Genomic DNA, 14,812 nt, shown 5'->3' with positions numbered 1-14,812 from the left:
AAACATTTATTTGATCGAAAAATTCAAATCTGCAGTAATGTGCAGGACAGGCACACGTTACAATGTTTAAAGAGTGAAACGAATGTTTTACTTTTATTTTTCCTTTATTTTTATACAAATTTGAATTTACATAAACTAATGTATCTATTATTAGAATGTCTCGATTGCTATTAGGTAACAAGACTTATACCGTCGTTTCTACGCCAATAATAATGCTGTATACATTTCATGGCACGATTCGTGCATTGTACGCAAGTGTAGCATGTTGCTCCGAAACCGCTTTCTCGCAGTGGCGACTCGAGAAGCCTTTCTTGGGAGACAAGGCGAGAGCGAAATGCATAAAAGTATATATTATACATTAGTACAAGTACATATTTGAATCTTCCTTTACAAAATTTAAACTTTACTTATAATTTCTATTTTAATATCTCTATTATGTATTTCAATATCTTCGATTCTATATAGCCTAAGTAATTAAATTCACATTAATTATATATCTAACAAATTTTTTAAAATTCTTAAAAATTATAAAAAATATAATATTTTTATATTTCATTACTCTTGGAGGATAGTGGTGATCGTCGATATCGCCCCTCCGTCTATAGATTCGCAACTCACGCTCCTCGCGATATTCTCTTTACACGTTAACTTGTTAAGCTTCCATGCGATAGAACTATGTATTTAGGATTTCGTTCGATGTAGGAAACTAAGATGTACGTGTTTCCGTTACTCAATTTCGAATATATTTCCCGTAAAGAAACTGTGTTGCTCGTGTTTTGTAACATGGACACTTCGATCTATTAGATGTTTTATTTTAAAACTCTTTTATAAGCTTTATTTTATCGTTTCTAATCTCGTGTTAGCTTTATCTCATTTCAGAAAATTCGATTTTTATTCAATTTCATTAACGTTACTGTTAAGTATTATTTCATATTAAACATAATTTTCAAACTGTAAAAACCAAAATATTTTACTTAAAGTGTTACACATAGTAAACTACTCTGAAGTTATAAAAACGTAATGATTGCAATTGGTTGCAACGGAATTATTTTAATAAAGTGTATAAATGAAATGTTCTTTTTACTTGTATTCAACTATACTTCACATATATTAAGTACGGATACAGTTCTAATAAGTATGATAAATTATTGAATTTCAAATTTTTAAGACTAGTAGTAAAATACCAATATAACAATCACTTTTGAAGCTTTAATGTTACTAACATGTGCAATAATAAATTATTGTGAATAGACATAATTCTATTTACACGAAGTCTTGGCAACGGTACTTTAATTCAAAGCTTAAAATACATTTTTCAGTAAAAGATGAGATAAAGATTGAAATGGAACGAAATGAAAAAAATATGCATGAATAAAATTGAAAATGTTAAAGACGAACTTCAAAATCTTTTCTAAAAGTAGGACTGAAGAAAAGGAGCATTAACTTTGCACTAGAAATGCAATTGATTTCCGTTATAATCATGGGAATAAAAAGTATTTGATAGTGATTATAGCACCTTTTGCTTTTAATTATATAGGTGCGCGAGAAATAAAAAGCAACAGCGTACAATTAATAACAATAATGCGTTAAAGCCTAATTTATCTTCGAATACACCTACCTTTCAACATAGGCACGTGCATTTTCTGTAACGTTAGTTGGAAAGTCAATGGACAGAGCCGGTATGCCGCTGCCAACGACTTTTGAAATGCGTGTCACCTTTTTGCTGATCAAGAAAACGGTATTCGACTGACGAGCCGAACACCTAATCTTTTTCCCTCGGTTTTTTCTTCGGTTAAACTCTAGTGTGCACATTATGACGGAACAGATGCTACGTCAGATTCAAATTGCACTGCGATTTAACGTCATTGCGTTTAATGGAAATATTTTCTAACATGTTACAGAACAACTAAATTGCATTTTATTGGATATTTATTACCTCGAACTTCGACTGCTTCAGTAGCGGCAAATTGTTATGGTTAAAAATTTTCAAGAGTAAATAATTCAGTGTTGATCTTCTGCAGCTGCAAAATTCTATGTCCTACTATGATACAATATTATATAGCATTTGAATGAAATATATGGGCCAGTAGATACCATCTGTTCAAGAATTGTAATTAATTTTAAAAAGATTGTTGATTCGAGAATCGTTAGATATAGTTTTGACTGAATATTCGAATGTTTGTAGATATCTCTTGTAAATATATTTCGCATGTCACTTACAATCGTCATATTGCAATAAATTATATACAATTATGTTGTATGAAATACTTAGAAATTTTATTGGGACTGTTATGAAACTCAACTATCGTGACTATATTGACAAAGTTTCTAATAAATCCGAAAGTATTCATACAAATTACAAAATATTTAGTGCAAGTATACATGCAGGGTGTTCGTTTACAGGTGTCAAAATACTTAAGGGGTGATTCTTGAAGCTAAAATAAGATGAAAATCAAGAATACAAAAATTGCGTTGTCAGCTTTGTTGTTTAGTTATTGTGAATTAAAAATAAGGCGAAATACCCCTGTGTACGAGCAAACCTCCTTACACGAACGAAAGTAGGTCAGCCTAAGCAGCGCGATGCACAGGGTATATTTCGCAGAAATCACAAAAGTATTTAAACAGTGTTAAGTGAGTCCTTAACTTATTACATGCATATGCATGCTGTATATTAATTTTTTAGTAAATATATACTTACTTAGTAACAGCAATGTTCAAAATGTTTTATTTAACACATTCTATATGAATAGAAGTTTTCTATGGAAGTGATCAAAGACTTTCACAGTCATTGTATATGGAAACAATCTATAAAGAGAAATGATTGAAGAAACCTTTTATTACAATACGAGATCTTCTTGCTAATATGGATAACATTGTTATGACATATATAACGTTATTATGAAAATAATATTATCATTTTTTGATTGCATAATAATAAAAGATATAAAGCTTGCAAGAAAAATTTTAATTTAAAATGAAATCATCCAAAATGAAATAAAAGAAACAGAATATAATCGTCTTTAGCAGAACTTTTTAGAATATAGTAAATAAACCACGAATGTTTATGCAAGTACAGTATGAAGAAATACTGTATAAACTAAAACACGGAATATATAGAAAATATACTATAGGAATGTCTGCCTGAAAAATAATTCTCATTTTATTATATTATTTAAGTAACAACGTGCAATAGTCTTGTCAAACAATAGTCTTTTCGATATTACTCATTGTACATCAGTGTCTTTTACATATCAGAATTACTTTGTAAACTGAAAGTATTCTTTTGTTGCGTATGTAGGATCCAGTGTCGTGTGATAATATTACATATCATGGTTTTAAAATTATAATTAACTTTTTGTCCAAGATAGCATTAAGCATATCGAAAAAAGTTTATAATTTATGCCAATGTCTCTAATAATATTCTTCAATGAGTATCGATAAATATTGTAATTTGTTGAAAATATCAATGTGAAGTTATTGATATTTTATCATTGATAGATATGAAATATATGGGAGCTATAGAAGTATTCAGGGACTCTACGAGAAATAACTTTGTAATATTCAAAAAGTATGTAATGCGCATGAACATGTATTGTGGAAAATATTCAAAATGCAAAACACTTTGGAACCTGTAATGATAAAACAAATTTCTATTTAGATATCTTTATATACATATACAGGGTGGTTGGTAACTAGTGGTACAAGCGGAAAGGGGGTGATTCTACGAGAAAAAAGAAGTCGAAAATATACAATGAAAATTTTTTTTTAATTTTTTTTTTAATTTTTTTTTTAATTTTTCCATCGGGACGACGATCTACAGTGAGATCCGTTATAACGAGACGTGATAAAGTGCGCGCGTACCGAGCGAAAATTCAAAGTCGATTTTCTCGAAAACAAAGCCTCAAACGAAAAATTTTTATTCTACATTTTCGACTTCTTTTTTCGCGTAGAATCACCCTCTTTCCGCTTGTACCACCAGTTACCAACCACCCTGTATATGTAAATCATAATGCATTCACATATGTATCGTACCCCTGAAACTATATCTCATACAAATTTGCATATAATCAGTCATTTACATACATTGAGGAAAAATATTCCTAGTCAGCAATTAAATATATAAATAAATTAAAATTAATAATACATCATACAGTAATTAACATTGTCCTCTATTTCTATTCAATGTTGTTAAAGACGCAATATCGACGACATAACCACAATAAGCTTAAACATTTTGTTTTAAACATTACTTTCCAAGCATAATAAAATTAGCAATGAAATATCTAATCTTTGAATATTCATATGTGGGATTATAAATTTATATCTAATATGTAAAAATAAAATTAAATTACACTTAAGCTGGTACTCATATTCGATAGTTTTAATAATTTCCAATGATATCTGAATAATTATTAAATAATATCTGAAAAATGTCACTCAATCCTTAATTATTAATATCTCTTATATTGATATAATTGCATTGTTAGGTAACAAATGACAGAAAATTATAATGATTTAAGTTTCTACAAGCCAGAATAAACCGAATATACGAATACCTACATACAGTTGCCCACAAAAGTATATTTGTAGAAATCTTCTATGAATACGTTACGTGTGTTATTCAAAACATTTTGAAATTTGATTAGAAACTTATAAAGTTTAAAACAAATCTAAAAATGTACAGAGTGTTCGAAAATGATCTGCCACCTCTACATCGACGAGGATCTATAAAAAAGAAGCTAGAAATTGACTTTGACCTTGAAGTTCAAGATCAAATTTTGTTATTATATCGCATTGTACTTATCATGAAGATGAAAAGTTTCAAAGGAATCATACGTCACACCTCAACCGGTCTGTTGGAAAAATATGTTAAAGTTCCATTAATTTTCGAGCTCATCTTCACATCACAAAATTCTAAAAACTATTAGCAATGTTCTATAATATATAAGAATATCATATAATCGTGTAACACAGATATTTAGACAAATAAATAAAATATTTGTCATTACAAATAGAAGATCGGAGAAATATAAATTAGGGGTATATCTTCAATCCACAAAGATACAGTTTGCTTATATATTATATCCATATGTGTAATTATGTACTGATGCTTGTAATTTAAAATTCTTAGTCGCAATATTCGATATCAGCAATCTGAGAATCTTGGTATTTGATATTCACGTCAAGATATTCAACGTTAACAACTTTCAAGTACTGGTATTTGATATTAACAATCTTTCTGTGTATGAGAAATATTCAAAACGTACTGGATATAGGTAAATCGATTTTTAACTCTAACGCTCCTCCAAGCAGAATACCTCGATTATCCTAGTCTAATATTTATTTCGACCTGTTAGAAATAACTGTTAAAAATAACTTAGAAATAACTAATAATGTGATGAAAGTCGATTATAGTATTGGTGAAATTTGAAACAGATCTGAAAATGTGCATATGTAGAAGCTACTTACAAAATATTTAATACATGTATATATGTATATATGCAATTGATATATGTTGAATAACCGCGAAAATTTAGGCTGCCACGGTTTAAACGAATTGAACACCAAAGTAAATAGATTTTTCGCAAAGCTAGCAGAAACTGTGGAATTCGATTAAAAGCGTAGAAGTAAATTAAAACCACACGTGGCTTCTATTCGGTGTGCATTTCCTTCATTTAAAAGTCGACTTTGTACTTCTACCACTAATTAGATCAATTGGCGCGTTAGTTAACAGGCAAAGCTATGTAAAATAATGTGGATTAATTAAATAAAGGAATAGAATTCTATCTTACAAACAAATGCTGTTGCATTATAGTTATCGGATTACTCTATCGAAGCGTGACTTGAATTGGCCAAAAGATAATAATCACGAAAAAGCATACTTGAAGTGAAAATATGCCGTTATTCGTACATGCAGTCGGTCTCGAAAAAAATTCGAATACTAGCATAACTTTGACTTCTATATTCTATATCTGAAATAAATATAGATAATAGAACAAAAATGTTTTGCAGTACATTGAAGTATAGTATATAAATGTCAGAGAGTAAAAAGCTTTTGACGTAAAAGAAACCGTTGTTTAAATATTAAAAGAAATGTCGAAAAAAAGACGTTAAAAAATGTAAAATGGCAACTTTCTATAGAAGTTTTAATATTTTTTTAATATTTCCTATATCTTTTTGTTCAATAACATGTTTTAAACAATTTAATATGTTGAAGATTATTTTCTGTTAATAATTAGCGCTGCATTTTATTCCTGTATTAGAGGAATGTATCATTTCTCTTTAATGTTAATTGTATTTCCATCTCCGTGTTGTAGATGCAACTGCATGCTTTTGACAATCTGATTGAAATTATTTTTTTGTTTATATATACATCTCAAATATATTTTTGTCTAAAACCTTATGTAATTATGTCTAAATGTTTACCACTACTTTTTTATATATTCATATTCATATTTAATATTCCTTACATATATATCCTTTTCTCATTATTAAAATAGATATAAATGGATATTGTAATAGTAAAATGAAGAAGTTGATGCTTATCCTTACAATCATGTGTATTGCAAAAAAAGCTATAAATTGTAACACGTTTTGAAAATTTTATACCAGATTTCTTATTATTACGTATTTTATATTTTATTAAATTTATATATTCATATTTATTATATGTATCGTGTTAATGGTTATGTTTAAAATTAGCATGAGTGTGTATATAAAGAAGAAAGAAAAATATCTCTAAAAAAAGGTCATTAGTGTTAATTCCAAGTGAGTATATTGAATAACTTCAGTGTATCATCAAGATGTGTATCAATTCCTTTACATACATGTGTATCAGTTCATATTACATACAGACATATACACGCACACATACGCTGATATAATTATAGATAATTCTTAATCTTTAAAGAAAGTTTATAATTAAAATTGAAAAAATGATTAAGAATTTATTAAAACAAATATACGGCATAAATTACAAATGTTATTTATCTAATAGGTGCTTTAGTAAAGTAATATTATCATGTGTTACAATGTCCATGTTCTTGATATTAATTTGAGCACGATCAACTCATTATGACGAAGTTCATGAACATACTAGTACTTTGTTGCAATTAATCTTGGTTATTAAGCATGGAATAAAGAAAGTGTGACGAACTAAAGGAACTTAATAACGTCATACCTTATTAACATGAGAAGTCTGAAATTAAGAAATGTAGACATTTCATCATTGTTGCCAATAATCACGTATAGTTTACTGGTATTTAAAAAAAAAATCCATTAATCCTAGAATATAAATCTTTGTAATTCTTTTGATGTGAAGTTTCATTCTTCGCAAATAATATATTTAATAATATAATTATTAATCAAATAATATAATAATGATGATAATAATAATAATGATAATAATAGTCGCCTATTGCCTGCCTATCTCGGTGGATTTTTCTTATTTGGTACTCCTATATTTAATCAAATAATGTACTCTATTATTAAAAGAAATTAAAATATAGAATACACAATATCGTATCATAAAAATAAACATCTAGAGAACGTCTTAAATTTTAGAAACATTTGTATTTTACGTATAAGAGATATTGATTTATCATTTTCAATTTATATTTTAATCCTTCCAAATACAGTATTATAAATTTAAAACCGGAAAATTTAATATCACATATTTCAAATCAATTGCATATTTAAAAATATAGTACTATAAATGTCAGATTTTAAATATCATTACATCTAACGCAATTATTTTCTGTGAAATGTCGAAAGAATATATCATTCTTTATACCATTCTGGTATCAGAATCTACCTACACGATTTAATTAATATTATTAATGAAATTTCACAAGTCACTAGTTATAAATTACTATTAGTTATATCAATAATAATATATATTTTAATTATAATACAAATTATGTTAATGATACAAACTTTTACAAGAAAATTTCACAAATGACAAATTGTCAAATTATCTTATTTGACGTAAAATTGTAGAATTACGGAAAAGTAGCCTGTAGCTTACAACTTATTTTCCAAATCGTTCATTTTAAATTCTTCGTTATTTTATCGCACCGTCAATCACCCGTCAAGCAACCCTGTCATCATCTCCTACTAATGAGTTTAAATACTTCAAGTTCCTCCATAGTCTGCCACAAAATTTAATTCCATACATATAGATAGATAGATAGATAGATAGATATATACATATAAATATATATACAGGGTGGTTGGTAACTGATGTTACAAGCGGAAAGGGGGTGATTCTACGCGAAAAAAGAAGTCGAAAATATAGAATAAAAATTTTTTTTTTTTAATTTTTCCATCGAGACAACGATCTAGAGTGAGATCCGTTATAACGAGACGTGATAAAGTGCACGCGTACCGAGCGAAAATTCAAAGTTGATTTTCTCGAAAACAAAGCCTCAAACGAAAAATTGTTATTCTATATTTTCGACTTCTTTTTTCACGTAGAATCACCCCCTTTCCGCTTGTACCACCAGTTACCAACCACCCTGTATATATAAGTCCGTGTAAAAGCATGAAACAAGTGACAACATTCCAAAATGATATCATAACGTTTCTCTTACAAACTTATCGCACTATATCGATGGCAGTTTGAAAATGATATTGCAGTGTCTAGGAGAACTCTAGGCTAGGCTTTCATCTATCTATGCATACTTGTGATACTTAGGTGGCTCATGTGCATCGCGTATCGGGAACGGTGTTTACCGATCGCGTGGGTGTATGCTCACACATAATTGTACAGATGTCAAAGGTTCACTCGAATAACACAAGTTACCTTTCCAGATACTTTTTCGAGTGAATCATGGGAGTGGAAACGTTATATTGATTCCACTGACTATACTGTACTTACTTAACGTGTTTTCACTGCTGTGTACACACGAAAATAGGGCAACTCGGTGTGAAACTTTAAACGAGACGATCGTCTTCGTATTCTTTTTTCATATCTTCTTTGCGTTTCATTTTGTAGTTCAACACTTTTAACTGGTGCTAATACAAATATTGGATTGTTTCTATTATTAGGACAGCACGCAACAAAGTGTATCGAATTAAATGTCATGATTTCATATGTATCGATTATTTGAAATACAAATATAATCACTATCATTAACGCATGAAAATGTTTAGTCGATGTCGAGGAATTGATAGAATCAGAAGCCTAAAATGTAATATTAAAATATATTATTATGTAAAATTAGAATATAGTGCACCGATAAAAAGAACAAGCTACTGTACTTCTTAAGAATAGAAGAAAGTAAAGCTTTAATCGATGAGACTTCTAAATTACTAGATTGTGAAATAAATTGTCACGTACCATGATCACTCAATGACTATAATCTTATATATATCTTATATATATCTAATATACTTTTGAATATAATACATATGCATTTTATTTTTTTAGCCATTCTACAAATAAAAAATTATATCTACTTTCATTTCTCAATAGCTTATACGCTTACTTCATTTTTAAAAATAATTCCAGTGTCCCGTGAATTAATTAAGTAATAATAAATTTAATTATACAGTAGAAATTGCTGTTTAAAACATTATCGAACTATTTAAAAGTATCATGAGTCATAAAAGATATATATTTCAACTCAACTGTTTTACATATATTATTGGAAATAAGTTGTACGAAATACTAAGAATATACAAAGATGTGCTAAACTATTCTGCAAAGTCTAATCTTCCTTGTGACATAAAAATAACTAAAAACAATCTATAATTATCATCTAACTTGCTCAATGAATTCCAATATATTTAGATTAGCCATTTATTTTTTATCAACTTAATATATATATATTGAAAATTTACACTTCACTTTTCGAACTAATATAAAGGAATCGTAAAGAAACTGCAAATCAAATATTAATAAAATCCATTTATCGTCGTATCATGTTTTCACTTAATTTTATTTTTCAAAAGGAAATAAGTAGGTATAAGGATAATAATTTCGAAAATTGTATAACATATGTTTAATAATGTGGTATACAATACATGGAAATTTTAATATGCTAAAATCTGAAGTATAAAATGTACGAGTTACAAAGGCTTTTTCTTACCTAGCAGCATTCACCTTGGCACACATTTCTTGTAGTCGCTCGTAGACATTGCACCTGAAATGCGAATATGATACGAAAAAATCCTATAAATGAGTCTGTTGATCGTAAACTTTTATTATAACATATCTAGTTTCAATTCGAATAAGTATAAGTTTCATTCTATATCTCATTCAAGTAAAATTTTATATTAATCATTGACACTTACATAAACTCTAAAGATAAATCTAAATATTTACGAACATAACTAAAAAATGGAGCCTGCGTAGAGATTTACTTTATTCGCTAAATATTATAACAAAAACATTTCTTTAGATATTTTATATATTTTCGCATGTTACCTATATTGTATTCTGTATATTGTTGCATCTATAAATTTCCGGTAAATGTATAGATGTCCGCAGTATATTAATAATTAAATCAATACAATTATTCTACATCACAGAATAATAATTAATATATCAGAATCATTAGATTTATAAATATAATATAGAAAATGAAATTTTGGTAGAAAATTGTTTTATACTGTCCACTTTTGTATTTTGAACTTACCCACACTTATCTAATTATCATTAACCCCATCGTACTTGCCGTAGAAACTGTACTCCAAACTTTTGTATAACAATAGAATTCAACGATCTGAGCAATCGTGTCTTTCGTAGGAAATTTTCAAACGTATTTTAATTTTGTCCCTTATCGTAATTCCATGGAGGCAGAACCTTGAACGTGAAAGCCACTACACATTCAGTACGGAAAACAGGAAGTAAAAATCAGTTTTATCGTAGTGCTCGTTCCCCTCGCTACATTATCAGAAACGACCATGGACATAAACGAACTCGTTAGTATCGAGAATGTTTCGCTTCTGTTTGCATTTCGTTCCACCATTTCGCGTATATTGCCCAAGGGTTGATCGCGAAATTGCGCGAGAAATTACACGAAATTACTTGCACATAACTATCGCAATGAACGAAAACGAATACGAGTGGCATTTAACGAAGCTCGACACCGAAAACGACCCTAATGCACATCTCTAATTGTTCACCGGCTAACGATATTACATTTCATTAGAATTGTCGAGAAAATAGGAAGAACGATCGAAACGTACGAGGCAGGTTTTCATGAAACACTGCCTCGTGGCAAAGGATCTCCTCCGTTGGAAGTTATCGAAGTGAAACGAGCGAACTTCCGGCAGATTCTCCAAGCAAAAGAAAGTGTTGCAAGCAACGGGTTGCTCGTGGAGAAGTTTCCAACGTGTGTGAAGGGCGCAGAACGAGAAAATCGCGCGTGAAAATGACAAAGGCTACTGGTTATACCACTTTCAACGTGTCAAATCGGTCCTGGACAGTGAGGAATCTAGCGCGACGTATCACTTCCAATTTATTCTTTGACTGTTGTGGTGCATCATGTTATCCTAAATGTAGAAATCACATCGAAGAAGAATTATCAAATGAGAAGATTTTACAAAATGAAGATTTGGAAAGAAAAAAGGATCAGATGGAGATGAAACGAATGGCATCGGATGATTCATTGACAAAGAATGAAATTCCAGCAAACGTCGATGATAATCGCGCATTAATACAGCAAAGTAATTACAGACCGAGAGGATTGGAGGAAAGTGCATTAACAATTAATTCTATGAGTTCTTCGAGCAGTCCTTCGTTTGGCATAAAACGCAGTTTAACGATACTTTCTAAAACTAATAAAAAGAATGATTCTGACGAGAGGAAGGAGTTTGAAAGCGACAGTGAATCTTCCTTCGCAGAAATATTTTCAAAACATACGATTAGAAAATCGGACGAACGCAGGAATTTATCTTCGTATTCTGAGTTGTTTCCCAAGTGTCGAATACGAAAAGCAGATCAGCAGAAAAGCTGCGATAACAGTTCTGAGGATGGAATAAGTCAGTTTCATCGTGTTATAATTTTCTAATAATTTGCTTAGTTTTTTATTACATTCATTTCTTGTTCTCGGCTTAAAGGTGTACATTTTTAAATATGTAAAATGTTACAATCATTAAACTTTGTACTTTTAACAGAGATACACAATTTCTTATTTTTATTAAAGTAGTTTAAATCTCTGCGAAGAAATTATTTTGTAGTAAATTGTAGATTCTTTTGTATAAGATAAGATACAAACAACAAATATATTATTTTCTAAAAGTAGCGAAACAAATTATTGTGATTTTTATAGAAACACTTATATTTCGTGAATTTTATATTTTTCTTGTATTCTTGCATTCCTCTATCGAATGGAAACATAAATATCGTTCAAATACACGCGAAATTTGAAACGAAAACGAAAAACTCTTTAGAAAGATGAAGACCGGTTGGCTTATTAATCAATGACGTGTCTAATTATATTATTCGTATACTTTATGTTACAGATGATGGAAGTAGCTTGTCAGAAGCATGTAGTACTCCAATCATCGGTGCAGGATCACGATCAGGCTCTAGTCACACAGTGATCGATGTAGATGACATGGATTCCGGACTACATTCTGGACACCTTGCAACCCGTGCATCTTTGTCGAGTCTTGGAGTAAGTAGCAAATTTAAAACAGCTTCAAATCTAATGTGTTACTGGAATATTAAATGTTGAATTAGAGGCGAGCATATCTTATATTTGATTACAAGTACGACAAAAATATTTAAAAATAAAATTTTGTTTTATTTAAACTGATTTTATTTTTGTTTGAAAAATTTCCTGGGATATCTGAAATATCAAATTTTCCTGGTTCTGCATATTTATAACTAAGGCGTCATTCTACGTGCTTATATCATATTACGTGTGATTCTATTGTGACGTAAAAATGTTTTTCACTGATTAATTTGTCCAAATAGTTTGATAAAACTCTTTGTTTCCTTTAATTGTACATTGCAAAATATCTATAAAAGAAAAGAAAAGAAAAGATCTACAACTAAAAGTAATTGGTTTGAAAGATTTGAAATTTGTCTTTAATATTATAAAATAACATGTATAGAAGAAATACCTTCTTAATATAGATGCACGTAAGCATAAATAAAAATTATCATCTGTCAAGAAACCATACTGCAACGATTTCCAAATTTGAATTTCTTAAAGATGAAAACCTCTCTGAGAGAGGCTGTTAAAGGAAAAAGAGTTGTTAGAAAGAAGAAAACTTCCAATTCACTGTTATCCGCAATTCCTTTTCGTATATTTATCGATTACAAATTATCTTGCGTTGTTGGAATATGAATCTATATAAATACTTAATATACATTTTTCAGGCACGTTCAGATTCTATGGCGTCGGTTTATAGCGGTGCTGGTGAAGGACGGTGCTGTCGCTCGGTTGTCGTCACAGGAGAAGTCGAATTCGCTTTGCAATACGATTATAAGCACCTAACATTCGAGGTGCACGTAACAAAATGCAAAAATCTAGCTCCTGTTGACGTAAAACGCAAACGATCCGATCCGTAAGTAACGCATGACTCATGAAAGAAAAATCATTTGTCAGATTAATACTATCGATTACGTGTCTCGCCCAATATAATTAATCACTATATAATATATATAATTAAAAAACTAATTATCCTCTTACTTATGAATAGTTATTGCCAAATTGTAGGAGTTTTCAACACGTTAGTACATTTCTTTTCTTACAGACGTAATATATATCAGACAACGAAAACTACTCTACAATATACTATATGCACAATAGATTGAAATTTTTACAAATTTATCATAAAAATTAGAAATTTCTTTAATCGTATTCCTTGGTAACAAAATATCATAAGAAAAATATAAGAATATCGTAAGAAGTTGGAATGTTTAGAAGAAACTGTATGATAGGATCGATATTTCAAATTTATTTATAATTCTTTGCGTCCTTTTTACAAATATTCCTGACTACTTTAGTATCGGTGAAAAAACAATAATTACAAAAGCATATTTTTCAAAAATTAAGAGAAAGCAAGATTCATAATTAAATTGTAATAACTTGAAATATGTAGTGTTATTATACAGAGTGTTAAAAATGTTTGGGTGATATTTATAAAGAGTAATTCTAGATACCAAAATAACGAAGAAAATTTCTCTACTAAATTATGTTTTAGATTCAGATATACTTGTCAAATTATAAACAATTTAATTTCGCATTAAAAATATCTATACACATGTCATCCATTTTATACCATTATACACATTTCACTGCCTTGATGTCTAAATGCCACCTATAAATATCACCTACATATTTTTTAATATTTTTATTATTTCAAAGGACCATAAATTCATAACATATTTTATACTGTAATATGTAGAGTATAGTCACAATAATGTATGTTGTAAAAGCAAAAGCAGTTTCTTCTATACAAAGGAAATTAAAAAATTTCAATCAAACACAAATTATAAAACATGACCTATAATTTATTATAGTGATTAATGCGTCTCTAGACGATCAATTTAAAAGAAAAGCAATGTAAATATTCTAGAAACATATTTCCAAAATTTTATTAAATTTATATCTCTATTGCTATAAAAATTATCTTTCAACGAACATAATAATTTAAATACAAACGATCCTAATATACACTTTATGTACATCGAAAACCAACAATTTCCTATAAAATTACATTCTTCTTTGATACGATCCACTTCAACAGATACGTGAAAGTATACCTATTGCCGGACAAGTCAAAGAGCGGCAAACGGAAAACTAAGGTGAAGAAACACACGTTGAATCCCGAGTTTAACGAAACATTGAAG

General features: G+C 29.2%; 1 protein-coding gene across 5 annotated transcripts in view; it reads left to right on the top strand.

Annotated features, from left to right (window-relative positions):
* LOC126866270 (uncharacterized) overlaps positions 1-14,812 on the top strand; it is a 95,326-nt gene that overhangs the window by 74,145 nt on the left and 6,369 nt on the right. For 3 of the 5 annotated variants that reach the window (XM_050619655.1, XM_050619672.1, XM_050619645.1), the window contains exons 12-15: positions 12,472-12,626; positions 13,337-13,524; positions 13,660-13,689; positions 14,710-14,812. In XM_050619655.1, the coding sequence (XP_050475612.1) occupies positions 12,472-12,626; positions 13,337-13,524; positions 13,660-13,689; positions 14,710-14,812 (476 nt within the window). The remainder of the gene's footprint in view (positions 1-12,471; positions 12,627-13,336; positions 13,525-13,659; positions 13,690-14,709) is intronic. The other 2 variants (XM_050619679.1, XM_050619664.1) reach the window with 1 other exon arrangement.

Source organism: Bombus huntii, chromosome 1, assembly GCF_024542735.1.
Source record: "Bombus huntii isolate Logan2020A chromosome 1, iyBomHunt1.1, whole genome shotgun sequence".
In the NCBI taxonomy this organism is placed as follows: Eukaryota; Metazoa; Arthropoda; class Insecta; order Hymenoptera; family Apidae; genus Bombus; species Bombus huntii.
Note: the sequence above shows the minus strand (reverse complement) of the source record. Positions and strands in the feature narration are given on the sequence as shown.